Source organism: Falco peregrinus, chromosome 10, assembly GCF_023634155.1.
Source record: "Falco peregrinus isolate bFalPer1 chromosome 10, bFalPer1.pri, whole genome shotgun sequence".
NCBI classification, from domain to species: domain Eukaryota; kingdom Metazoa; phylum Chordata; class Aves; order Falconiformes; family Falconidae; genus Falco; species Falco peregrinus.
In genome coordinates this window covers 16,326,542-16,354,254 of record NC_073730.1, presented here as the reverse complement: position 1 = coordinate 16,354,254, position 27,713 = coordinate 16,326,542, and the positions used below count along the sequence as shown (strand labels likewise).

General features: G+C 40.0%; 1 protein-coding gene across 7 annotated transcripts in view; it reads right to left on the bottom strand.

The window, feature by feature from the left end:
* BCAR3 (BCAR3 adaptor protein, NSP family member) overlaps nt 1–27,713 on the bottom strand; it is a 116,248-nt gene that overhangs the window by 6,573 nt on the left and 81,962 nt on the right. For all 7 annotated transcript variants that reach the window (XM_055815540.1, XM_055815539.1, XM_055815541.1 and 4 more), the window contains 4 exons: nt 5,797–5,925; nt 4,253–4,695; nt 3,551–3,651; nt 1,099–1,736 (listed from right to left, as the gene is read on the bottom strand). In XM_055815540.1, the coding sequence (XP_055671515.1) occupies nt 1,099–1,736; nt 3,551–3,651; nt 4,253–4,695; nt 5,797–5,925 (1,311 nt within the window). The remainder of the gene's footprint in view (nt 1–1,098; nt 1,737–3,550; nt 3,652–4,252; nt 4,696–5,796; nt 5,926–27,713) is intronic.

Below are 27,713 nucleotides of genomic sequence, written 5' to 3'. Positions count from 1 at the left end.
GACGCCACGGTCTGTCACTTGTGAAAAGACCAAGCAGAGTGGAGCTGAGATTTCCTGAGTCACCGTGTCTGCACGAAGCCTCCCTGGGCAGCAGCCAGCCCTGCTACTGAGGAGAGAAGCTGTGTTTGCTGTTTGCACTCGCACACGCGCTCATCCTGCTGCCGCGCCAGGGAGCTGCCCCCTTCCCAGACCCACGTGTGCATCGGTGCAGCAGCACTAGCAGAGTGCTCCCCACACGTTTCTTCTGGAGCACCACCGTCCCTCGCTTCCCTATCTGCGATGGAGTTGCCCAGTAAGTAGCCCCGTGTGGCCCCGTGACACCTGGCTCCTGCAGCTGCTCTGTGGCAGGTACAGCAAAGTAGTGCAGCTGCAACTGCAGCGGCATTTCTTCTATTGCACAAAGTCATCACCTCATGGGGAGACGACCTTTCCTGTGCTTCCACATTTCTGATTCAACAGCTGATCTCCAAGCCCTATCAGCTGAATGAAGTCTGCACTGTCCAAAGTATTTTGTATTTCTACATCCTTCTAAACAATTCCACTAGCAATACAGAGAAATGCAGGAGCATTGTGAGCTGTTTTCCCACGCCACCTACCCAGCTGTAAGAGACTCGGACAAAGATTAGACGAGCAGCTAATTTTAGAAGTTTAAATATATTTAGTTCCATGGAACACCATTATTATGGCCAGCAGTATGGCAGCCAGGTGATGTCTGTCTCCTGTCTGCCCTTGTAAGCTAGCTAGCTATTTCCTGGCACGAGTAGTTCTTCCCACAGCTCTTCCCCCAGTACAGAAGAAAGGCTGAATCACAGATACACAGCAACTGATAAGAGATTAAAAAGATGTATGGAACACTGAGAATCTGAGTCTGAAGTCAAGGATGGTGGGAGACCTTTAGTTTGTAGAGTCTGTTAACATGCTTGTTCTTCAAATGGGGGCAGGGGGGAACAAACTCAACCCTAAAAATTCCTGCAAGCAATTCATTTATTACATTAGCTGCAAATCTACCCATTAATCTCTTCAAATCAGTTCTTTAAGAAGCCTAAACTTGCACAATATAAAATAAAAGGCAAGAAATTCTTAATTTATCTTTTTTACCTTGCAGTCCATTCTAAGAATGTGCTGTGCAATAATCTTTGGGTTGTTGTTGGTGAAAAGCTCTTTGACTCTTCTTAACATGGATGTTTCCAATGGCTTGTTTTCAGGAGGAAGTAATTTGGATTCAAAATCATTCGGTTTAAAACTGGACACCATCTCAAAAACAGGTGCAGAAAAGATGCTGTCCCCTTCCGCCACCTCAGCTGAAGCTTGTAAAGAACCTGCAGAGTTCATTGTAGGGTCATCTTCCAGGATCAAATAGTTTGTTTCAGAGTTCCTGAATGAGTGTGTTCCCCTCTCCTTCCGTGTCAGATGTTCCACGTAGCTGTTTTTCTGACCCAAATGTTTAGTTGCTGCAGGATCTCTGGCAGGGCTTAGTTCACAATAGTGTCCTTCTGAACTGTGGAAAGCCGAAGGAGAATCTGGGGGCTTTATCAGGGATGCTTTGCTGGGTTTAGGTGGAGGCTTCGGACAGAGCTGACTGTCTGATCCTCTAAGAGCTTCCCCTACTTGTGACTCAGAGGTGACTTTCTGAGCAATGGTGGGGCTTAGAGAAGGTTCACTGCCTGTTCTAAACGCAGGAGAGCTTGGACAGGAGTCTGCATCTGCTTGAGGTGATCGAGGTGGATGTCTTGAACCTGCACGGGAAAATGGTATTTTGGAAGGTCAAAACATACACCAATCCTGATGCCTGTCCCAGGGTTCATCTCTTAATGCTACTTGCTGAGGAAAATAATGGTCAGATCATGTCAATTATTCACTGACAAAAACGTATATGAAATTATATTTTGTGGAACAAACTAGCCAGCAAATTCCATTCACTTGCTGATCTTCCTGAAATCCCAAATACACAGAACAGCTGCACCATAATATTATTCTGTGGTAACGCTGACAAAAATTCCAGTCCCTGCTGCATACATAAGCTATACTGTCAGTGCTGGATAGTCTCCATGGCTTGGAATAGGAGGTTCCTTTGTAACCTGATCGAGGCTATAAAAACAGAAACTTCCAGCCACACCACATAAAAGATGAGTCATTTCTGAGAATGACAAGTTTGAGATGAAAGAAAAAACTTCCCGAAGTCAAGCCTGAACCTGCAATAGGTATGGAAGGAATGAATTTCAGGGATGCTAATCTTTTTGCTAAACAGTGGCTGACTTGAAGAGCTGGAGAAACACATCCATATACTTGTGTGTATTTATGCCTCATCCTGTACTCACTGCATATGCAAACCTCGGCATCCAATACAGGACTGAGCCCTATATTGGACATTCCCGATCTCCAGTTCTCAGTGCCTTTGCAGGTGTCTACAGCGAAGCGGCCAGTTGCATCATGTGGGCTTCACTGCTTGTTTCCAGCTGGCTATCAATTCACGCAGACGACAAAATCCGCAAATCGCAGCCTGTCGCCACTCATAAGCAGTATGGTACCAGAACCTGCTTGGAGGACCCCATGGCAAAAGGCACAGCAGTACTCTTCACGTTAACCGTTACGGTACCAAAAGAAAAGTTTTTGCAGCCATGGATTTGAATAAAATAATCAATTCAACTGCAGATGGCCAGAAACTTGTTTTACAAATGTCTGTCCCTCCCACTGTTAAACACGGGAGCACACCCTTTCTACCAAAGTACAGTCTCACTATACAAATACTTAATATTATCTTTGTCTTGAGAAGTCTTTCCACAATAAACACTCTTAAGTTTTAACAGCTACTGTATTCAAAATAACTAGCAGCCTTAGAAGTCAAACACATGGGAACAGATGCATCACTGCAAGCTTCCTTACACAGTATGCTAGTTTGGAAACGATTACTTAAACCTCTGAAAAATGTGAGAAAGAAAAAGCTATGGTCAACAACCAACAAGTGTTGGTACACCCTGTATTGCTGGAGGAAGACAATAAGAGGGCTATGGAACCAGACAGCAGCAAAAGGAATGAAAAGTAAAAAGGATGGGGGCCAGGGGGGAAGAGAAATTGGGAGAAAAGGATGGACAGAAGTGAGTACAAAAGCCGTGGTAGTGCTTTTCTCCTGGTGAGGAACACTGCCACATCTGCATAATTTACCAAGAAAAAAAAAGCAGTTACCATGATTTCCATGAAGCACGGCTTCTACTTAGACTTCTGTCAGAATGACAGGAGTGAAACAAGGCAGTTCTTGTGAAGCAGGAAAGGTAATATTTTGTCAAAAGGGGCAGTGAAGCCAACTGCAGCTGACATTTTTTTGGTGTGGAAGCCTGCTGTGTGCTAAGGTACTCGGCCAGCTGGTGCATTGTAAATAAAAAACTGTCCCAATGGCTTAAAGAGCAGTAGTGTGCTAACACAGCTGACACTGGCCATTAAATATAACTGTATACACGGTACTCTGAACACTCAACAGACTCACTCTGGTCTGAAGTGCAACAGAGCACCTGGGCACTTCTATAAGCACAAAACATTTAATTACAAAACATACCTATCAGCAGATAGCTCTCCGACTGGTGAGCCTTCAAAGGGAATCTTTTCTCCAGAACGTGATCCAAACTAGCTGGCTGGCTACCACTTTTTTCTTTGTTTCTAGGGAAAACAACAATGCAAACAAAAACATGTCAATATATGCAACACTCTTAACACACGTACCTAATTGCCAGAACATATCATAACCAGGGCAAGGATCATTGACCTTCCACTTGGGCAGCTTATAAGAATAAAAGGTACTTGATGCTGTTGTGGTAGCAATGAAATGGGTGATAACATATGTGACCCTGCAGCATTTGCGAGGGTGTTTCTTTGAATGTTGAGATTTTTTAATCAAACATTAGATTTGGACACTGAAATTAGGATCCATTATTCCACACGGTATTTCTATTGCAGAAGTCAAATACGGAAAGACAGACCTCTCTGGGACAGCAGCAAGATTTTATTTTAATCCTTCATCTCATAATAGTCAGAACTTGCCAAGTTGCTGCAGAACAAGCTGCACCACTGTTGTGCTTCCAAGAGTCTACATTTGCTCTTGCTCTGTGGATTTGCTGATTTTTAGCAAAGGATTTTTCAGGGCCTAAAACACGCCTCAAGCTAGTCTTCCATCTAAAATTAGAGTCAAAATTCACATCACCTACAGCAGGGGCTGATAGTTACCTCATTTCCCTCCATAAGAACAGCAAAATTAAAGTACCTCAGAAGATTTCCTCTGGGTATGCTCTGCTCCGGGGACTGCATGCTGGATACACCAAGGCTCAACCTTTTTGCAGTTTCTGTTTTTCCTTCGGGGATACTTGACTCTCTCTGTCGGACTGGAGTTACACCATACTTTTCTTCTAGACATCTGAGAGGCACGGTCCTGTTGATCGGTTGAAAAATAATTGCTCCGCTCTGCTTTGATATTGGTGTGCGATTCCCAACATAGTATCTAACTAAGCCGGGGATACTGTCGAAACTTTCAAGTTCAAACTGATACTGAACACGGCAGTAGGCTTCATTGAGTCTTAGAACTGTTCTGTTGATTTTAAAATGCTGAGAGGTATTTTTCCACTGACAGGTAAGAACAAAGTTCCCAGGACTCGAGAGAGAATCCCTAATCAGAAAATCTCCATCCCTCTGAACCAGGCTTTCTGCCACCTTTGAGAAAAAACAAATTATAAAAAAAAAATATGCTTTCAGAATCGGAAAACAAGTAGTCAAACAGCACATTGCAACAAAATATTCTTAAACATAGGACTTAATTTGGCTGCTCTGGGAGGACAGACAAAGCAAGAAATACAAAGCAAAGCATGAAGTGTGGTAGAAAAACAATGTCTTCAGTTCTAAAATTAATAGCTCATCCCATAGCACAGAGCTGGAGGCGCTTTTTGGAAAATGCCTAGCAGCATGACCCACCCTTGCATATATATTTCTTCTAGTTCACCAATAGAAAAGAAGGCATGAAGGGAAAGCAATGACTCCGGATTTTAGAGTTTAAAGCATCTGAATAGACAATCACACTGAAGTTTAGAAGCTACTACTACAGGACCCCAGAAACTGTCCTTCATTATTACCTGAAGTGACAGAAGCTTTCATTTTTTATTCTTTGTGAATACTGCACTGTACTAGAAGAGTCAGAGAAACCCTGTTTTTCTGTTTTGAGTTAGTCCTTTGATATGATAAATTGCACATCTAGCAGTTAACCTTCAGCCAGCGCACACAGCTGCTGTGCCTGCCCTGGCCCGGTGAAGGGCAGCCGGGGCTCTGCGGAGGCAGGTCCGCGGGGGAGCTCCAGCTGCTCCGGGAACCTACGCTCCAACCCAGCGACAGTGTGAGCTCGTTCGTAACTACATCTGTAAGGATCAAAATTACGTTTCTGCACAGATTTTGTTGTGGTTTTTTTCCTCCCCCAAATTCAAGGAAGAAAATAAGAACACTTTCACTTCAGTTAAGAATACTGAACCAAATTAATGTCAGCCTGTCTGACCAATATGTGGGGAAAGCATTCTCAAATAAAGCTTAAATTCCAGTTCCACCTTTATTCAGTGAACACAAGTCCTGAAACACCTGTATTTTTCCACCAGTGTCTGCCCTGAACCCCTCCTCAACCTTGTTTTATGCCAAGCTGTGATAAATACCATAGCTTTCACACAAACAAGCGTTACATTTCTACAGAGTTAATGCAGATATCAGAGGTGTGTATAGTACTTTAGTGCACCTCTGCTTGTCTATAAATCTCAAAGCAGATTTGGCACGTACCTGCCGAGGAATACGTCCATGGTACCAGGCATGGCTACGCAAGTCTTCACTGCTTAGCTGTAGTTCTTCCTCTAACTCCTTCTTCAGTTTTTCTGGGCTGTTGTCCATAACTTGCCTCTCCCTAGAAAACTACAATAAAAGATTAAAAGCTTCAACTGTGCCAAGTTTAGTGATTAACATTTTACCTGGGTTATAACATCCATCACATGATCTGCACTAGCCGCTGGAATGCGGGTGCTGCTTTAGCAGGCTGGCTTGGCCTCGCTCTCTAGACTGTATCTGCAAAATCCAGCATTCGGTGAGATAACGTGATTGTTATACACTGCACGGAACAGAGGCAAAGTGTTCTGTCTGTACACCAAGCTAACAATGACACACCTACAAAGTCACTTCTCTTACTTCCTCTCCCAATAAGAATTCTAACTATACTGCAAAAAAATGGAGCTGGACCCAAATGCCCTGCTCCAATATTCTTCCTTCTGTTTAAACTTTTGTTTTAAATTCAGATTTCCCCCTCCCCACCCCCAACTGGATGGATGAAACAATCCAATTAAGAATATTCCCAATGCATCAACACAGCCTAACCTGGACATAGATAGTTGTTCAATATTTCTGTTGCACTAAAAAACAATTTGCCAAAGTAAATTTTCAACCTTAAAGGGCTTGCTTCTAATGGTCATTAAACCTGCATGTCCAAGACCTTCCACTCTTAAGAGAAAAAAAGCTCCTGCTGCCCCTTAGCACAAAAAGCACGAGATCTGCTTGGAGATATCTCCATCACTCCTATACAACTACTACAGGACTTTCTGGAAAAATTCCATCTTCATCTCTTCTTGGAGTACAGCTTCCATGGTAGACTACTCTAGCTCATTAGTCCTTCTTGTACATGCAGTGCTGCGACCAAAGTAAGGTGCAGTATCTTCTCTAGAGAGCTGTCACGTACTCATTCATAAGCACTCAGCAGAGGGAAGTCTTTGGGCTTCCTTACATTCTCCAATTTATTACAAGGCTCCAGCCCATCTTTACTGTTGCTGCAGAGTTTCAAAAGCCTAACATACCCAAAAGGAACAGGTTCATTGCAATGAACATCTTCTGCATCGAACAAAGAATCAGAGTATACCCTCTCTTAAAACAAAGTGCATTTTAAAAAAGAGAGGGAGAGAGCACGCTGAGGTAAACACACAACACATGCATTATTTAAAAAAAGAACTGGCAATGCTTGCCCACCGATCCTATGCTTTCTGTGAATACTGCTCCCTATAGCATTTTCTTCTTCGTACTGAGTACTCACAGCACCCGACCGTGGGAGCAGGTGACATACATTTAGCACTTCTTTCAACAATCCTCCCTGCAATTCCAAGCAGACTGAATTACAACAGATTACTAGACAGCAGATTTTTGGTGGAATAGTGCCAGAAGCAGCATCCTGCTGCCAAGACTATATTAACATGCTGGGAGCCCAGAGATATTCTGAGATTTCTCCTCTTCTCTGCTTTTCTCGGGGAAAACTAAGGCTTCTCTTCAACAAATAACAAATGAACACAGTGGCTTATACAGGAAGGTAAAAGATAAAAACAACCTGGTAAAGAATCACTTTTCACCTCTGTTTTGCTTCTGTAAACCATAACGGGGTGGTATTTATCCATACAAATGCGGTTCAATGGACAAGCGTTTTCAACAAAGAGTAAATCCTTTGTGCTTTTGTACAGTCCAGGTCTTTCACCAACTCCTCCCAAGCTTTACAAGAAGAAAAGTCTGTACAGGAGGAAACCATGCCACAAAGAACAGACCTTCACTGCAAGGGCTCTTTGATAAAACCATGTACCATGTGAAGAGATCAAGTTACTGGGTGTAGAAAGAGCCATAGCAGAGGTCTGGTAAGGTCTCAAGTCCAAAAGCATATTGAAGTATCAAAACATGGCCAAAAATCCCCGTTCCGCTCCAAACCTCTGTGACCTGTCAGGCTCGCGCAGCTACAGGCCTAGTGGCACAGGCCTGCCACCTTCGCTTCCCAACTCACACGGCGGGGTACCCATCTAAAGCTGACGGGGTTGATTCCTGGATTAACGGCCATTTTACTGCCACATCTTACAGAACGATAGCCAGAATTACAACATTTGCAATAAGCTGAAGGTAGAGCGAAGGGCACACAAACTGAGAGTAGACTTCTCAAGAGCACCTTGCCCCTGACCACGTGGGGAAGTGGCCAGACAACTTTTAAAGCACCCCTCCAGTCTCAACAGCAGCGTTCAGTTGTAATGGTACACAAACCTATCACGTGCACAGCTGAGCATTTTGCTGATCTTCTTGAAGGAAATGCTACTTTAATGTGGACTGTATTTAAGTTTTTAAAAGATGCTTTCGATTGAATACGGATCTTAAAAACCCCAAAGCTACCCCAAAGCTACTGTACAAATTGATACCATCATTCCAAAAGCATCTCACTGTATCTCAGTGGTAGGCAAAGCCATGGTAAATGGCACAGACTGTAGCACACGGATGCAATAACTGAATTTGCTTAGGAGAGCTACATTCTTAGCCAACAAAAAGTTATAGGTCTTTGCGTATGGACTAATTTAATCCATTTTACTGACATGAATTATCTTAAAAAACAGGATGATCAAGCTACAGATACACATGAAGTACAAACTCAGCAGAGAAACCTAGAATTTCTTCTGGTGGTTAAATGGATTTTTCACTACTCAGACGAACATAATGAGACACATACTGCACTTGAATTACATCTAGCAACACAACAAGAAAAACACTTAAGGAGTCCAAACCAACTAAATTGTTAACATTCATGATTATTGGTTTGTTCAAAATCCTCTCTGCCACGGTCTACCACATTGAGCACACTCTGATTGCCAGAGGTCAGATATCTCCTGAGATGAAGCGAACATACTTAAGTAACCCTTCTGCAACTCTGAGCTTGATAGAAATCCTCCTGTGGCTAGCACAAATCCCGAAATATACAGGGGGAAAACTGCCTAGGTAAGCAAGTTCAGTAATAGCATGTCTTCCTGGACCATTTTTTGTTGGCTGAGACTGAGTTCTTATACAACCTATGCCAGTTAAAGGAGAAGCGTGACCAAGAACTGTCTGTAGCCATACCAGCCTATGCCTTTCTATGTTAAACGCCATACCCAAGGCCTCTGGTCCTGCAAGATTCTCTGCAGACACAGAACATCACACGCAACCAAGGGCTCAAAAATCACTCCAGGCACAGCCTCCACAAGCACGTTAGTCTGTAAATAAGAAGAGCATAAGCCTAACTAGCTATGTCAGTGGGCTTGCTTTCAAAAGAAAAGGTGATCTGTTCCACACAACGCGATGCAGTTATTTCAGCCTCATCTCCCAGTAGAACCCAAAACTTCACGGACAGTAACAGTATGCTGTGAATTCGCACTAACTTCATAGTAACAATCTTCGTTTAGTAGTACGTCCTAATTTTATCTTTTTGTGCAAGACTCTTTGTTGGCTCCTACCCAATGAACTGAAAGAAACCTGAATTTACATTTACAGCTAGATAGTGAAGTGGATGGTAAAAAGAAATTTTTAACAAACCTAGGGCAAAAACTAAAGACTTAAGTTTATTCTGCAATAAAACGCAGCTGAAGTGACACAGGGAAGCTTCCAGTTTAAGTTCTTTAAGACTTTCAAATAGTAACAACCCTGTCAAAGACCCTGGAATATAAAAGCAAATCAAGTCAGCAGAACTCTTCCAACACAGATGCTTTTTCTGACCTACAAAAAGCTTCCCCCAAGTATGAGCTTTCCAGAACTGTATGTTCACATTTTAGTCACATTATTTCCAGTCCTTGCATTATTTTTAAGATATTCCTGCCATCCTGAGTTTTCCTGAACAGGTCTTTGAAAGAAAAACACAAAGCTATCTAGCAATACAATATTATCAACCTCCAGCAAAAGTCCTCAGTCCTACTTACATACCCAATGGAAAATCTAGAGGGCCAAGAGTTTAGAAGTGGGGGGGGGGGGGGGGGGGGGGGGGGGAAATTCCAGTCAGTACAGTTATTTTAGTGTTTTAAATAAACGTCATGCAAGTTTATTATAGTTCATAAAGGATTCCTACCTCAGGGCCATTGAACTAAAAGCAGACAGTGCTTACAGATGTAACAAGCTACCCTTACTGTTACACATTATTTTACATTTTTTTCAGGCAAATACTAATCTAGCATTCCAAAACCTGCAAAGTATCAAAGTTTAAGGAAGTAGAACACCAAAATACAATCTTTCTAAAGGCATAGACCTACCACAATATGCTGCACCTATGAAACCTGTGAACACATTTTAATGGGAATTTCTCACAATAATCTGTTGTTTGTGCATCTAAGGGGTTACTTTGATTCAGGTGTTTGACACTCTCCAAAGGAAACTTGCTGTATCCAAAGCCCTTGTGTCAATCACCCTAGCTGAATTTGTCACATTAGATTAGAATAATTTTTAATTGTTCTGAACAATCTGCTGTACGAGTTTGGTGGTAAACAAAATGGAAGTCCCACAGTTATTGCTGTTGCCTGCTGGCAGTGGATTCTATCTCCAGTTCATACCTGCAACAACTCCAGTAAAGTACATGTACCAATGGAATATCAAAATAGCCGAGAGAAGCATCACACAGGTTTCTACATATATACCCAAAGTTGCATCTTACGTGTTCCAGCTTTCATTGCTTACATCAATTGTTATTAATGAACTTCTCTCTAAGGTGATCAAGTGAGGGGTTTTTGCTTGTTTGTTTAGCTTTGGGTTGTTTTTTTTTGTTTCTTTGGGTGTTTTTTTTTTTAACAACTTGAATTATGAGAGAAAGACTTTTACTTTTTAGATACAGTTTAGAAGTGGTCCAAAATCTGTCATGCTAGATCATCTCTTTCAGTTCTGATAACACAGAATTTCCTATCACCTCTCTCTGCATCTTTCTGGTGAGGTACTATTTACTTAAAGCACAGCCAAGGCCCGTTACAGGTACACAACTAAAGGTGGCCACGTTTCCGTCCACTCTCAATTACTTCCTGGTGCTTTGCAAAGCTCTGCCAGATGATACTTAAATTAGCCCAACAGGCAGCCTTGGAATCACCAGATTTCCTGTTACCTTGAAGGTTTCAAGGGAAAAAAAAAAAAAAAAAAAAAAAAAGAAAGGTGAGAGAGAGATAATTATTAGGGACAAATGAGAACAGCTCTGTAAAAACTGAAGTGTGATTGTAGTGATGAAATAAGTCAAGCCAGTACCTTTCCTAAACTTCTGACAAATGTACTGTATCTATCTAAACCAAATCTATTACAGCTTCCTCCCAAATACATCTTTTCTCCAACACTGGAGCCCTGCTACATTTGCTTAACTGCACCATGAACTCTGACCTACAACTTTCTGATCTTATAAAATCACTAGGTCCGACAGAATCTCCAAATAAATGTGGAGAGATGGGATTTGTGATCCAGCAAAATCTTAAATTTTGTGAGATTTACATATCTTTTAGCCAAGTGGTTAATTTAACAGAAAGACCCATCAACAGAAAATGTGAAGGGGATGCTGGGCAGGGACAGGAAATACCAAGAGGGAAGACAAAGATGTGAAAGGAGAAAGAAAGGAGGGGACGCACAGACACAGGACACTAAAAACATCTGGAAAAGTGAAAAATTAATGAAATTCCTCTATTTCCAAACCACTAGAGAGCAATCAACTTGTTCATACAGAAAATGAACACTTGATTGTCAAAGTTCCAATTCTGAATCAAGACACACTTCGCTGACTGCAGAGATCCCCTTAAGTCTCCAGCCCTGTGCTCCTGTGATCCTGATCAGACTGCCTGCCTGGCACTATGAGCACAAACATTTTAAAATATACGGTTACATCAATTTATGCTTTAATTTTATTTACTGTGAGTACAAATGTATTTCATTTCACTTTTAACTCTACTAATCAGGCACCAAAACCAAGAGATTTGCATTAGGCATATAAAAGAATACCCATGTGGAACCAGACTCTCCGTCTTTATTGGAAAACATTCTTGCTGGTCCTCACTTTCTCCTGTACAAAAAAATAGTATCATTGGCCAAGAACTTAAAGCGACAAGAACACATGGACAGAGTTATTTCTGAAATTGTTTTTTTAAGAAAGAACTACTGGGGAAAAGGGAGCGTCTAAATTCAGGAAACCCTTTTCTGATTAACTTGGACATTTTGAACTACAATTGTGGCAACGTTCTTCACAGGGGCAGGTTTTTCTGATCTTCCAGAGAGCTCAAAGTTCACACAGGACTACAAGTGCTACGGTAAGCAATGGAAGGTACAAAATGGGTGATTAAAGTCTCTTTGCATAGATGACTGCCAACTTCTGCAGGATTTTATTTTTATTTTCTAGTGGTTTAACTGGTTGGTTGATACATAGAACAAATATAAACTTTCGCCATGCCCAAGACACAGGTGAGAAGTCTTAAACTACTCAGAGAGATTAATTAGTACTGGAGAATAGAAATTTTGAAGCCACAAGATTTCTGCGTGCTTGTTTAGGTGACAACTTTCGAGGTTACTGATGAAAAGATAACAGACCACCATGAAAACTTCCATCATGACTATGACAGCTTTTTAAAACCAAATAAACTCCATCACATGCGCGTTTCTCAGTCTGCCACTCTGAACAACATAACCTGTCTGACAGTCACAGAAAAGCAGCCATCTTTAATTAACTAATAAGTGAGATACCTGTTTGGGAGGAGGAAAATAAAAAAGGCTTTTAGTACCAAGTTCAGTCTACCGTTAACTGAAGGTAATGGGAAGACTTAATTCTAGTGGACTCTGCCCCCACCTTCCACTAAACAGTACACTGATAACAAATCTTAATTTTCCAGGTGACCACATTCAGAGCTAGGAGGACAGCCACATTTCTAGAATCCTGAGAAACCCCGAGTTTAGAGTTAGTCAGACTCTGATCTCCTCACTCTGACTCTGGGGATTTTGACTACCAAACTGAAAGGATTTTAGAAGTTGTGCAGGTTTTTTTTTTTTGTTTCAATCTGAGAAATTAATAAATGAAATGTAATACCAAAAAGTTAAATGTATAAATAGCTACTGTAGAATGTTCCCATTCCCATCAAACAGGAACTGCTTACAGAGCACCAGTGGTCCCTGTGCTGTCTATCTATTTATGATAGGGGTTATACTGCAATGAAAGTCTGAGAAACTGTATAAAAGTACCATGGGAAACTGAAAGAAGTTAAATAGTGTAAGACTGATCAAAACGCAAAGTCAGAGGCAAGACAATGGGGAATCAAAGTTCAGGGAGCTATAAAAAATTTCACATCATTTTGATAAGTCAGTCTTTTCCCATCTGGTCTTCTCCAACAACAACAAATGTAACATCAAAAAGGCAGACCCATAATGCCAGGTGGTGATGACTTGTAAACTCATGTTATCAAATCCAACTGCCTGCACATACATGCTGAAACTGGATACATGAAGCCCGAGGATGCCAGTGAAACAGATTTAGATCATCACATACTGAAGAAACATTAATTAAGATCTACTATCTATAAAAAGGGTTTGCAATTCATCCAAGATAAGAGATGGCACTCGCAATAAGTAGCTGCTTATAAAAGGCTTCTTACGCATGCCACATTCATAGCATTAGTACATTACCCAGTAATGGGCTAGATCAATGTGCTGCAAGTTTTAAAACTTGGCAGTCCTGCTAATTTGAGTGGCTTTCCCCTTTTGCACAGCTTCAGCTGAGGGTGAATCACAGCAGAGAATTAAGAATGAAAATACTTGAACTTCAAGGTCTTTCCCTCCAATTGTGACAACCGTACTAGCTAGAAAAAAACCATCTAGTGGCAAAGTTAACTTTATTAATTTAGACCTGTTCATTTTTTGTCCACCGTTTATCACTGATTTATAGTCTTTCTTAACTTCCAAAAAAATGCAAAAATTAAAGAACAATATTTTGGCTTGGGAGCAGCATAAATCAGAATTTAGAATTCTCTCTTCACTTTGGGGTTTTTTTAACCCCAAACAGGGCCCCTTGCCTTGAAGTTTCCCTTTATTTTTCTCAAGTGTAGAAGCTGACCTTAACTATAAACCGCTATTAAAACCAAATGGGATCGTAAAAGGTACTGACACATCATGACTAAAGAACGAGTGGATCCAAGTTCAGATCTTCTGCACCAATCTTTATATTTTCTATTAATGTATGGGAAAACAAACCAAACATCTGCTATTGAGATCCTAATTTCACACGCTAAAATCAAGTACAGCAAAACGTGACTGCTCGAGTGCTGTACTGTTTACTGTGCTTTCATGGGACACAACGAGGCATCTCTGAGCTTGGCCACCTACTGATTTCAATTAAATCTGACAACATAATCGCAACAAATTTATCTTGGTGCAGCAAAAAATCTGCATCTCTCAGAGGTAACTGCAGACTTCAGCATGCTTATTTATGGATCAGTTTGGTATTTCATTACAACTGTAATTACTATTAAAAGGAAGAATTAATCTCATCTAATTACACAAACTGATTTTGCTTGAAGTGGTACATTTTCACAAATTAAGACCATGACTTAGGATGATACGAACACCTGAGCCTAGGCACTTTGGCATTTCATTTGCCCCCAGCGTGCAGACCTTACTCGATTTGAGCACCAGCTGTTTCTGTACCTACAGCCACTTTCTCTTCAGCAAACACACCCCAGGTTCCCTACCATCAGAATTTCTTAAAATAGCAGTTCATCAGATTCAACTAATGCTAAATCTGCATGCTGGAACACATGCATTCAAATCTATTTTAAATGCTGCAAATCTCTTTAAATAGAACCTTATTTTTGAAAGAGCCCAGCTGTAATTTGTTTCTACATAAAAGGTTTTATTTTTTACCCTCCATACAGCAAACACTATTAATGTTTCAGTTTCTCTAGAGACTATATGGATTAGACTAAATGGAAAGTTGCCATGACAACACCACCGTTATTTTAGGTATTAGAAATTCATGCCAAGTTAAATAAAGGGCATGTATGGTCAAGAACAACGGTTTTGTAACTGTTCTGACAGCCAACAACAAAACCCAATGTCATTTTAAAGACGTTTTAGAACAGAAGATTAAGTCTTATGCTTAAAACTGGAATGAAAATCAATTACATTAACAGGACAGCACCTTTAGCACTCTGTTCTGATAACTTCTGACATTTGTCCCAGTGACAGAGAAGCCAGTCTCAGAGTCACTTTTTCAGTGTGCCCAAAAGACTGAGCCCCACACCCCGCTTTCAGAAATGGACAGTTAAAAGGCTAAATCACTGGAGGAGAGAGAAGAGGGACAGCTGTTCCCCACTTTTAAGTGCCTCCATCAGAGTTTGAAAGCCAACAGGCCAGAAAATAGCAACCTTCACATCCTTCCTCATTGCAAGTGCTCCTGAAAAGCTACACACAGTGTCTTACAGAGCTGACACTTCGTTATTCAAAGAACAATTCATACATCTTAAATAAAAAGATTTAAAAGTTTACATATAGCTCACAGATCCTCAACAGTAATTAGATACCCCACCTGATTACAATTCAATTCCCAAGTGACACAGACACTTCTGTAAGTGTGGCTCAAAATGTTTATAAAGGCTTTTTCTTTGCATGTAACGCATACAGTGCATTTTTGTAAAAAGTAAAAGGTGTCCCTGCCTATGGCAGGAGGGTTGGACTAGATGATCTTTAAAGGTTCTTTCCAACCCAAACCATTCTGAGTATACATGTGTTCATGTATTTTGTAATTTAAAAAGTTCTGAAAAATAAGGACAAGTCCAAAATTATCTGAAGTGCTTAAAAAACCTGAGCTTCTGAGCACAACTGCCTATGCTTTCAGTAAGCAAGTGAAAAAGTTCGGGAACCGAGTGGTCTGATCAGTTAAATTCTGAAAGCTTGAAACTTTGCTAAAATTCACTTCATCGAGTCTGAAACCAGGGCAACTTTTTTATCTTGGTGCCTAAACATGAAGACAGTCAGCTTTAGGCTCATAAAACTGAAAGTTGTTTAAGCTTCTCTCTGAAACAATGCCGAATTACAAAGATGTTCTTTAGAACAGAAACACACTGTACCCAACCATCGTATAAAAACAAATACTTCTGAACAAAACCTAAAAGCATTACTGACTAGCACACTGCGTATTTACTGTTACTGAAAAAAGGCACCTACCTTGACTCTGATAATAGACTTACGATGATAAAAGCAGCAAAGCGCTGCAATCAGCATTTGAAAAACATTATAATCCTTCGGCATTTTCAGTTCTGCTGTTTGTGGTTCCCCAAGACTGAAGATAAAGAGCCACTGTTAGCAGTTTTCAGAGGTTCAGCAAGCTCTTTACTATCACCACTGCCTGCCAGGGCTGCTACACCCCCCTACTCACGTATCAGTCCAGGACACTTTCCACAGCTGAAGCTGATACTACCGATTCAGTGGCTGCGGGCACGCTTGGTCCAGCATGCCATATAGAGAGGGCCAGAATCCTCATGTGATCTGTTTCACTCACCAGTAAAATCCTAGCTGCTCTATCTTGGTGTCCCTTGGCTCAGAGATGTATTTAAGCCATCAGCTCAAGGCAAACCTCTCTTCTTGATGAGATACAATGCCTGACTGTCTCCCCGTGCTGATAAAGGCTGAATCAGTTGCTCCAGCTCAATCATGCAACATCTTTTATCTGCATCATCAGTAATACACACATAAAACACATAAAATAAAAAAAAATGAAGAGGAAAAGCAGTTGATTACTGTTTGACAACTGTTAGTCTTCATACTCAAATAAGAATTACATCCTTTGGTAACCAAGGAAAATGATAGATCTGTTTATTTTTAATTAGGAAGCTTCTGGCAAACAGTCCTTGGAAAAAATAGCACAAAACCAACACTGTCAGCATGGTCAGTATTAGTGGCACAACTAAGGTACATTTAGTATTTAAAGCTATCAGTCAAGACTATCAAGGTGATAGTCCCATGGGACTGTGCAAACTGCTAGAGAAAGAACTGAATTCAAGAACGCCTCTATTTGGCAAAGTAAAAATAAACACTAAAACAAAATAAAAAGCAGCAGTTTTATTTATGCCTGTGATTCTTCTCTCTTGGACAGCATAGTCCATAACTTACTGACTCACCAGCAAAGAATCTGTCCTACATACCTCAAAGGCCCTCTCAAGAACGAAAGCAAAAAAGGCAAATAACTTGGCTAATTATAATAGCTGTTGGACAGAACAGCTCACCTCCATAGCAGTCCAGCTAACAGACTTGGTGAAGGGAAACAAAATGCATTGGATTGAGGGGTACAAGAAAGCCTTTAACAGTTTAACAAAGAGAAACTTTGAAGAGATCAGTCATTTATAAATTGGAGGGCACCAAAAAGACTGGAAATCACAGGTATTTCAGATCTTAGATTGGAAGTAAATTAGTCCCAAGGAGTGGTTAAAAGGAAGAGTTACTTCTTCTCTTCTCATCAGCAACAAAAATATTCCATAGTTAGGAAGGCACATATATTAAATGCTTATTGATGTCCTCGGGTACTACTTGCAAGGCAATACTTCTCACCTAATGACAGTACTTCAGCGCCTGCACCGAGCAACGGGACTTGGCACATAAACCAACCAGCAGCACTGCGCAAAGAAAAGACATCAAATGTGCACTGCCTTTCAAGGCAAGTGGGATGGAGAGCCCAGTCAAAAAGAGAAAGAAACCTCAGGCTTGATCACAAGGAAAAGGAAGTGTGATGTGTAAAGTTCTCTTACCTGTTTGACCACCTAAGTTTGCAGATACCTAGCACCAAGTTAAGCACTAAACCCAGAACGTTCATCAAGCTCGTCGCACTACCTGGCCATATGTTGAAGATGTTATGCTTGTGACTCTTGAGAAAAGGAAAACTGTAGGAATGTTAGATCGGAGCGTTAAATGGACTGAAAATACATTATCCTGGCAAGAAAACGAAGGAAGTATTGGCTCAGAAAAGAAGCTGAAAATAATTACTTTGAAGATGGAGTCCTGCTATAGGTGGGGAGAGGAAATGCCTCTCCAAGTAGTTTATGATAAACTCAGACAATGAATGAGCAGATAAAATAGTAAAAATGTGAAAGTATCCTCCTTTTCTCTCTACTCTATGCTGCAGTATATTTTAATTTATTTTTTCCACTTTGAGGAAATTCAGAGGATCGCTTTAGCAGGTAGCCAGAGAAAAGAAGATGAAAAGATAGCCTGCAGAAGTCCAAACACTAAAGCCTCAGTTGTGACTTCTTGTCTGGAGTTTTTTGGTACTGTGGGAGGACATCTCATCAAGGACTATATTTTTGAAGACTCTTCATGAAGCTTGTATAACACCCAAATCCAATGTATAGGGGCAGCCGGGGAATGACAAAAAGGGAAATTAAATTCAAGGATGTATCACTAAGGCGTTTCTGCTTTATAATGGTGACAAGGAAGTATTAGCATCACTGAACAATACGCTGAAGTTTCATTTGGATATTACGAACAGAAACTATCAAGACAAATAACTCAAACCTACAGCAGGTGACAAGAAGGGCTATTAGGACAACTGATTTTGGCAGCAGAAACCAAATGGTTTAGCAAAGCAAAATAAGTTGGGCCACTTTTGCTTTGAAAAGAATTAGAAGCAAGTTCCAAAAAGGAGAGGAGATCTTTATGCAGTTTAAAAAAAAAAGGGGGGGGGGGGGGACAAGAAGTATTATGACCTAGTAATGAGTAAACCTACACTGGAATTTAGACAGAGGTTCTCAATCATCACCAAGAATAACCCCCCCACACACACAGCTCTCAAAAAAATTGAGGGTTAGACTGGCAGTTCTAAGAGTTCAACATGAAGTACTTTATAAAAATAAAAACAACACCCAAGTCCCCATAGTAGCACAATAGACAATATGACAACAGACAGAATGCGGTATCCTTTATGTACTTGTGTTTTCTTACTTCGTCAAGTTCTAGACTGCAAATCCAACCATTATTCTAGTTCACTAGCTAACACATGCATATTTCCCCAAGCCTCGATAACTTTATGCGTACATTCATATCTTACAGAAAGACCTGTTAGTTTTACAGCTTCTTGTATAATTCCTTTACCCATGGATACTTACGGATATAGTTCTATTGGTCTAGTTTGAATGATATAATTATCAATATGGTTCCTTCCCCCGCAACAAGTAGTAAAAACACAAGGCAAGCAAAGAATAAAGTTCTTGCACATGAATCATCTTCCCAAACCTTCTCCAACAGGACCTAGATTCCCCCGCTAGTCTTTTCCCTACTGAGAACAAAGGGACGTAATTAGTATATCTTCAACAGATCCCCTGGATTGCAGGCACAATCTACTCCCTTCAATGGGAATAGCATAGCTCAGTCTGGAAAGTAAATTTGGCCTAATACGTTTTCAGTGGAGGTGTGTCTATTTTTCATTTGAAAGGCTTGTTACTAAGCAGCAGTGAAAAAAGTTTAAGTGTACATCCACAGCTCAACATGAACAGCAGGGCATAAATTACAAATGGTAATTGCCAGTTCCTTATTTCCTGTCTGTAACCGAGTAAATAAAGAATCAAAAATTATGTATGCTGTTAGAATGCCAGAAATAATGAACCTTAAAAACTAATACGGTACCATGCCACAAAAAAATGAACCTTAAAAAATAATACTGTACAATCTCATATAGCAGCTGCCCACACTTTTTATCAACAGTATAACTGGCAGGAAAGAGGGTGCTTTATTTAGATACTGAATCTGTTTTTTTTAAAACAAAACTAATGGGATTTTTGTTTTTATTAAAGGTTAACATGACTTCTGCATGTGTAGTTCAATGAATGGATGACACATTCGTAAGAGTCAGAACCAGAACCCTTTGCATGACACTGTGATACAGCAGTATGAAAATAAAAAGAGTACTGGAAGGAATCTCAAAGAGCACACGAGTATGTATCTGGGTGACAGTATGATAGTTCCTCCCCTGCTGGCTATCACGGAGCTGTTTTCAGCCAGCATGGTCAAGAACAACATTCAGGGTGCCCCAAATTACACTTCATACGTAGGTAAGATTTACACTTGTAAATAGTGACTCGGAGAAACAAAGGATGGTTTAGCCACATTTTCACTCTCTTGTCCTGTGACATTTTGCTGGTGCTTTGGGTTCTTAAGACTGCACATGAGAAACAAACCACCTCTTTCTTGCACCTCAGAAACACCAAATACATTATTTCAGCTAAGTCAATCTATCGATGTATTTATAATGCTCTCCAGCATCAACAGATCAGCCATCAACTTAATTTCTTCATTTTCAAAGATTCTTGCCATGAATATTAAAATACCTGATAGTCCTTCCGTCTGTTTGAAAGGATGGATGGCTAGAGTGCGTTTGATAACTAAGTTTACTAAGAAAGGATTTCTGAATTCATAGAATTCAAGACCACATGAGTTTAGGGACACTTGATTATATATTCAGTGTTGAATTCCTAATTGTCCATCAGTAACAGAAATTAAGGTGTCTCTGCCAAACCCATTTGTATTATTACAAAGCCTCTGGAGTTATTTAGGATGTTTTTGTGGTCTGGTTTAAATTACACTTACCCAGCACTGCATTATTGGGACTGTTTCCCTGACACACCTAGACTTTGTCTACTCCACTCATAGCACATTGCATATGCAGGAGCTTGAAGCCTCTGCGCTGGATAGTGTGAACTTGCTCTGGGGGAACCCTAGGTTATTTTATTGTACAGGTTAAACAAGATAGAATGCAGGGATAACTTCTTTACAGGGGCTTGGTTTCTTTTTGTCTCACCGCAAAAAAAAAAAAAATAAAAAAAAAATTGTTTGGCTTCAAAGTTGTAAGTGGCTGGAGTAAAGCAACCAAACTCCATAAAAAATATAAACACTTGAAAACTCACAAGCAGTCTGAGGTTATCAAAACAGTCTGCAGATCTACAAGAAGCTATTTTGAACTAAATACCACTCATGTTCATGGAAGTGCTTATAATTCACACGCAGAATTATGATTTATGATATTACAGAGAAATAATTTCAGACTAAATTAGATGAGGGAATTGGTGGCTTGCCATTGTTACTTTGTACCGCATCAACTAATCACTGAAGCACTTAAATCAGCCTGACAATATTCAGTGAAACACATGTAATGCTTTAGATTTCTCTCCGCTAAATGAAAGTAAACAATCCAGGCAGAAAGGCAGCTGTAAATGAAAGAAGGCATGGTGTTCTGTACAAGGGTCAACAACATAAATTTGATCTGATACAGCACACAGCCAATCCAGTACGTGCTGCTGCTCCCTGTCGCTGTACTAATGACATCATATGGAATAGAGCTAAGTCCCAGTCACACAGTGCATATGTAATCTAACTATGGCTGCGAGTGCCTATGGCTGTAAAATGGCACCTGTAAGGTTTTAATGAAGCACAATACAAATAAAATTTGAAAGAACAACCCCGAAAGAAAATAAAAGTGTTTAAATCTTCAGACTGAAACATTCTTCATTTAATACACAGGAATTTTCTCTATAACAAGTTATCAGTTCTTTTTAATATAAGAAAAAGTCAGGAAACAGGAGGCAACTGATAATTTGTCCACGCAAACAACATCTTCTCAATGTCCAGTATCGTTTAGTTTTAAGTACTTAGTCCTCCAGACACGGCCCATTGCTTCTAACAACGTTCTGTGGGGGATGCCTCCAAATGCAGGTAGTGCCCAACCGCTTACAGCTGTTTTAAGCGTAGAGTAAGTGGAAGCAAGCAGATGACAACACTGTCATAAAGTGCTGCTTACTTTTTTTACCTGTTTGTAACTCAACTGTCTAGAGGCGCATAAAGTCCCACAACCCAGCTCATGTCCTACCATTCCTGTGTCAGTTCTTAATAGAACCGATATTTTTATGTTCTCTTCTGTAACCTCACTTCCTGCAGGCTGTTGTTGCTGCAGCCTACGATCATAAATCAATAGATACAGCTGCAACCGTAATTACACTTGTTTGCATTCCATGGGCGTGGTATGGGAGAGTCAGCATAATTTCCTCCTCCTCTCTACCCGCAGTTCCGTGAGGCAAAGTCAGAAATGTGCTGCTGTTGTACAGGAATAGTGAAAAAACCAGAATTTGCATCTATTTCGTTTTCAATCTGCTTTGAAAATCTGACTCATATAAAAACCCAGATTGGCAGCTACAATAAGCACCCAACCTGCTTATGAGCTTCCTACTAGGTCCTAATTTGCACTTTAAGACGTCCAAATACCTTTGAAAAATACGATCTTTGGTAACTAAAACATACAGACTTTAAAGTTATCTGTCAACAGGCCTGGTTTTCTGACTCGTCATCTTCCTATTAAGAAGCCATCAGCAGGTTTCATTGATCCTACCAAAAACTAGTATACATATTCCTGAGCTCCATCTACCGTCTGCCAACCCATGTACAAACACAAAGCAATTCTTTAACGTCTCTCTCATCTTTCCTTCAATTTATTCCCTGGATTGAAAAAAAACCCCACCAAACCAAAAATGCATTAATTTCCTTTTCTTCAGAATTACATCACAACTTATAGCCCATATCTTTTTCTCTTTCCTGCTGACTTAGCTGTCATTAGTCTAACTTCAGCTTTGTTGGACAGCGTACAGGAGCTCTCTCACATATAAAAAGATGCCATTAACTCCATCACTAACTTCAGATTTCTGTTTTTGAAAGCCTCCCCAGTCCTGTCAAAGTAAAGTGTTTGCCTGAGATTTACACCAATCCCAAATATAATTCAAAGATAAAATAATTCTGTTACTTCACCAGGGTAAGTGTACACATTTCAAAATCAACTATTCATCTAGAAGTCCTGAATATCCTGAAATACTTCATTTTTATGCAAAGGGAGATTTTGGATGTGTAGCACTCGAAAATAAAACTCACAAGTTGCTTCAGCTCCATCAGAGCTTAGTTTTTCAGAATTCTTTAGCAGCATGTATGGGTTTGAAGAGGCCTGTCTCCCTTCCGCATTTTTGCACAATACACTTTCATGAAGCAAAAGCTGCAAGGTCACCTCAGCTCATACACCTCCTTTTCTACATTTTACTGACGGAACAATCCGAGGGCATGGAGGCAAATGACCTCTGGGTATTCTAGATGGCCAACATAACATTTTTACTCCCTCTTTTTTGTAGGTGCTTAGTTTCTAATGGTATCTGACATACAAAAGTCTCGGACAAATGGGCTCCTTTGACAGCACACATTAACAGATGGCATCCCAACGGAAAGGTACCAATGCTCTTTCTGCTGCTCTTTCCACAGGCCAAACAGTATGTAAACAGTGTGTCTCCAAAAAGAGGCAAGACGTACAGACACACGCAATGTACCAGTCTGACTCTAATTATTGTTTACAGACACAGCTCCAAGAGGTTGGGAGCTTTACCTCCATGGGCTTTATTAGGAGGAGCACCTGAAATGCTTGTTAATAACCTGCCTTCCACAAGCTATATTCTCACCCCCCCTTGTGGTTCACATGCTTATAAACATTTAAACCCCAACTTCAGTAAGGCATTGCTATGAAAGAGTTAAATCTAGATATTTCCGTATCTTAGCTTTTGCTGTTAGTCCATCTTCAAAATTATGAAAAGGATACAACAATATCAAGTAACTATCCTCTTTAAAGCACAGCTCCTTATGGAACAACACTGAAAGCCCAAAATGAATAGAAAAGTATTTCACACAAGAGAGACAGCTGCTCAGCAACAGTTAAGAAAAGATCAACACAAAAGATGGTAGACTGTAGACAGATTTCTGCTGTTACTAACAGTTTAAGTATCTCGCATGAAAAGCGGTAAAATTCTGTGTGACACTCATCCCTTTTGTATATATACACACCTATTCATATATGTATATAAAAGCCTACTGTAAGCAGTAAGAATTCCAGCTGATGCCATCACACAGACAGATGTTTTTCTTCTCTTTGCATCAACTGAAAAAAGTCTTTGCACAGAAATTGAAAACTGAAAGAAAACCAAACTAACTTTATAATAGATTAAGTTTACTCCTTAGTCTCCACTCAAATCTTCAGATCCTTCTCATTATGCATATGGGGTTGCTCATACCAATACAGAGAAAACGTTCACTACAGATGAGGTAGAAAAAACGGGGCAGGACGATATAATTTGGCACTTTTCTCTCTTTGCCATAGGTACCGCTTTTGTGGGAAATGGCATGATCTTTCCTGGCGGTGTGAGGCAATACAGTGCCAACTGCGATGCAATGAATTGGGTCCAGGATGACACGTTGGCTTAATGCCATACAGAAAAGCACTGTTTGTCAGAAATTATCAGTCACTTCAACAATCACAGTGTCTGACAGAAGATACAATAGCTCTGTTTACAGCAAAAAAGGATCACAAATCAAGGTGAACCAAGCAATGTCTTAGAAGTAAAAGCTACCCTTTTTTCTCTCTTTGAAAACTAAGTGCATGTCACCATTTACTAGCGTTTTCTTTCACTGACACCGTCATTTTGACTTGGGAATATTATCAATAGCAACATATAACTGTCAACACGTGAGAGCCACAGGCATTATTATTTTGGAGAAAAAGGGTAATTCATTTAAAACCAAGTTTCACAAGATTGCTAGAGACAAAATAAGAACATTTCTTTGCACCTCAAAACTTGTATCCCGTGTTTCAGATTCAGACCTTTCCAGCTTATGTTTCTCATTTGTGAATAAGGCTTGACAGTAGTTACTGATCATCGAACAAAGATCTTGAAAAGATCGACTAAGTAATTACTGCCACTAGGATTACTACTGGTTCCAAGGAAATTAGTGCAAAGTAATTTTACAGATAGTTTTCAACTCAAAGCTCAGTGCAGTCTCAGTGTATATGTAGTGGCTTTTCATGGCTCCAGATCACACATAATTTAAGAGTTAATGAGGAATAATACAAGAAGTAGAACGCAGATATTAACAGGGTTGAATTCATGATAGGACAAATGTAAGATTAACTCTTCACACGCGAATAGAAAGCATGCGTGCCGCTCTAAGAATTACCAACATTTTAGATTTACCCAAGCATACTCAGCATTACAGATGGTGCTTCATAAGCAAAATTCCCTGAACTCCCTTTCAGTATCAGGAAAAGGGAATGCAAGAGCCACTGCTATAAGACTTCACAACACAGGCCAGAATAATTAGAGAGCCACTATCCGTTTGACTGAATTAATATGAGGATTATCATTCATAAAGAAAAAAAAAATCCCTCCTCCAAGTATGCTGGAAAAAACCCCAACCACCAAACGAACCATGCCCCCCCGCCCCCCCCACCCACCCCCCAAATAACCCAGATCTTAGAGCTAATCAGGTCATTCAGAATTAGGGGCTGAGAATGAACAGAAAGCCCCAAACAGTAACAAGCTAACTCAGGAATCTCTCTACTAGCAAACCAGGAACTAGGACAGTAGGCTGAAAAGTGCATTGTCTTGCAGAGTTGTAGAATCGTACTTCTAAGCTGGTGTTTCAGTAAATACGCAGGATTTTATTCATCACTTTGCACCCAAACGATTAGAGAACTGCTGACTCATCTTTTCAGAGACTAGGCTGTTGGTCAAACAAAATTCAACAGGACAAAATACTGAAACTTGGGTGTAAGGTTCCATCACTAATTACAGATAATTGCATTCTATCAAATAAAACAAGTTTTCATTAACTCCAAATAAATAGGGCAAGATTCTCATAATTATTTTAGGGGAATTAACTACTTGAGAGCTGCTGAATTTCAATTACATATGTAACTCCTTAAGACTTTTCAAATTTCCCTGGGCTGAAAGCTTTTAGGAATAACTTAAAGAAGTATTTACCCCTTCTAAGTAGAGAAAGTGCACGTGTTGTAAGAAACAAGCCTGGAATAAGCCTGAAGAAAAAAATTCTACTATCCAGAACCTGACCACTACCAAAACAGGATTTTAAAAGTGTAAGACAAGATAGTTTGTCCAACTTACTGCAAAAGTCAAAACTTATCCCACTAGAAAATTAAATCAAGATAACAAAGAAGAGATGGACAAAGAAAAAAAAAAATCACCTGTACATGCAAAAAAGATGACTTACATCACATTTTAGGAAAAACTTATCCACAGTAACGCTGAAAAGACCATCAGACTAATCCAGTTTGGGAGGTAGAACAGATTATCTTGGGAAGGTATGGAATCTCTTTGCTGGAGATTTTGAACAAATCTGAACATTAGCCTAACAATCTCAGCGACAACCCAACAAATTTCTCAAGTTCCCTCTAGGGTCTACTTCTATAACCTAGTGGCAGGGAGAATCTTTCCCCCCATTCTGTGCCTCTGGAGAAAAAAAAGCAACCAACTTCCAACAGTCAGGCTACAGACTAATTAAATTATTATGAAAAACTCGATTAAAAAAAATACACTTACAGTGTTGTTTTCTCCAGCAGAGGGCAGTGTAGGACTAGCAACTGCCTGTCGAGCATCAACCCTGACCGTTCTCATCGTGAGACAGATAAAAGAGGTTTAGATTAGCTCTAACAGGATCTTAACTTTGTGAATTATACAGCTTTATACAAGAGGCAATTGCTGTGGAGTGATGTCTGTGACGCTTTGGTTCCTACTACGCAGAAAAACATGGGAAAAAAGGTAAATATCTCTGACTGAAAATCACTGACACCAATAACAATCTTTGAGTTGGATGACAAATCTGTAATGACAGAGACGTGTACAGTCGAAGTCAGCTGAATGGGCATACTCCTCCTCAACAAAACACATTTCATCTGATAATTATACCTTCTGCAATCGGTTGTCCTTGCTGCAGTTGCAAAAAGGGGCAAAAAGAAAAAACGCTAGCAGTTCAAAAAGAACCTGCTGATCATTTGGTGCCTTAGTGTCAGGCATTCCTCCAGGCTCACATACTTAATGTGTAACACTCTCAGACAGCGCAGAAAGCCAACAACCTTTCTGCTCACAAGTCACAACTCGTATCTCAACAGGCAAGTCTCCACAGAGGAGCTATGCGCAGCAGCTCATGAACTGTAGTTGGCCACTTTTCCAGTGGGGTGGGGATCTCTCTAATATATTTCCGTGTCTAAAAAAGGCTCCTTGCAATGAAATTTCAACCTCATCAGGAAGAATTCTTTCCCAAACTGTGACTACTTATCATGCTAACACAGTTATTTTCTTTCCCCTGAACCTTCTCAAACATACATACAAATTTGTTTTTGATAGTACTCTTACTGTATTACCTTCCTGGCACAGCATTAGAATGATGACAGTCAAACACCCACACGTACACTTGGATTGGCATCCCCGATATTATAAATTTGTGCAATTAACTATATGAACTATCAATAAACCTCATCACCTGATCGAAGTTCCCTGAAGTTGAATTAAACCCACAAAATATTGCCCTATCTTGCAAAACTACAGGTAACAACCAACACATTGGAATGCCATCAAAATTTTATTTTTAGTCGCGCTCCCAAAAGCCATGAATAACAATAATTTTTGTGAGTTTGCTTTCTAACAAAATCAAGGAGGAGTAAAAATAGAGAAAAAATAAACATTATGGGGCCAAGAAAAACAAGAATCCTTCAGCAGAATTTCACAGAGGAATAATGTTTTTCTGAGCTGTAAACTTCCTCAGACCAGTGACAGTTTTTTCAAGTCTGAATCTAAATATAAACTTCCCTCATGACCACACTGAGCAGACAGTCAGTCACAAATTCTATAATTTTTCCACTAATAGATTAAAATACAACTTCAAAATCTCAGGCCATAATAATACTCAACTCATCGCTGATAAATATTTCTGTAATTATTAGTACTATATCCACAGGAAATGCTTGAAAGGTTTCCAGCCTTAATGATTGCAACAGAGACTTCTGTTAAAAGATCTTGAAGTATTTATAGTGAATAGGA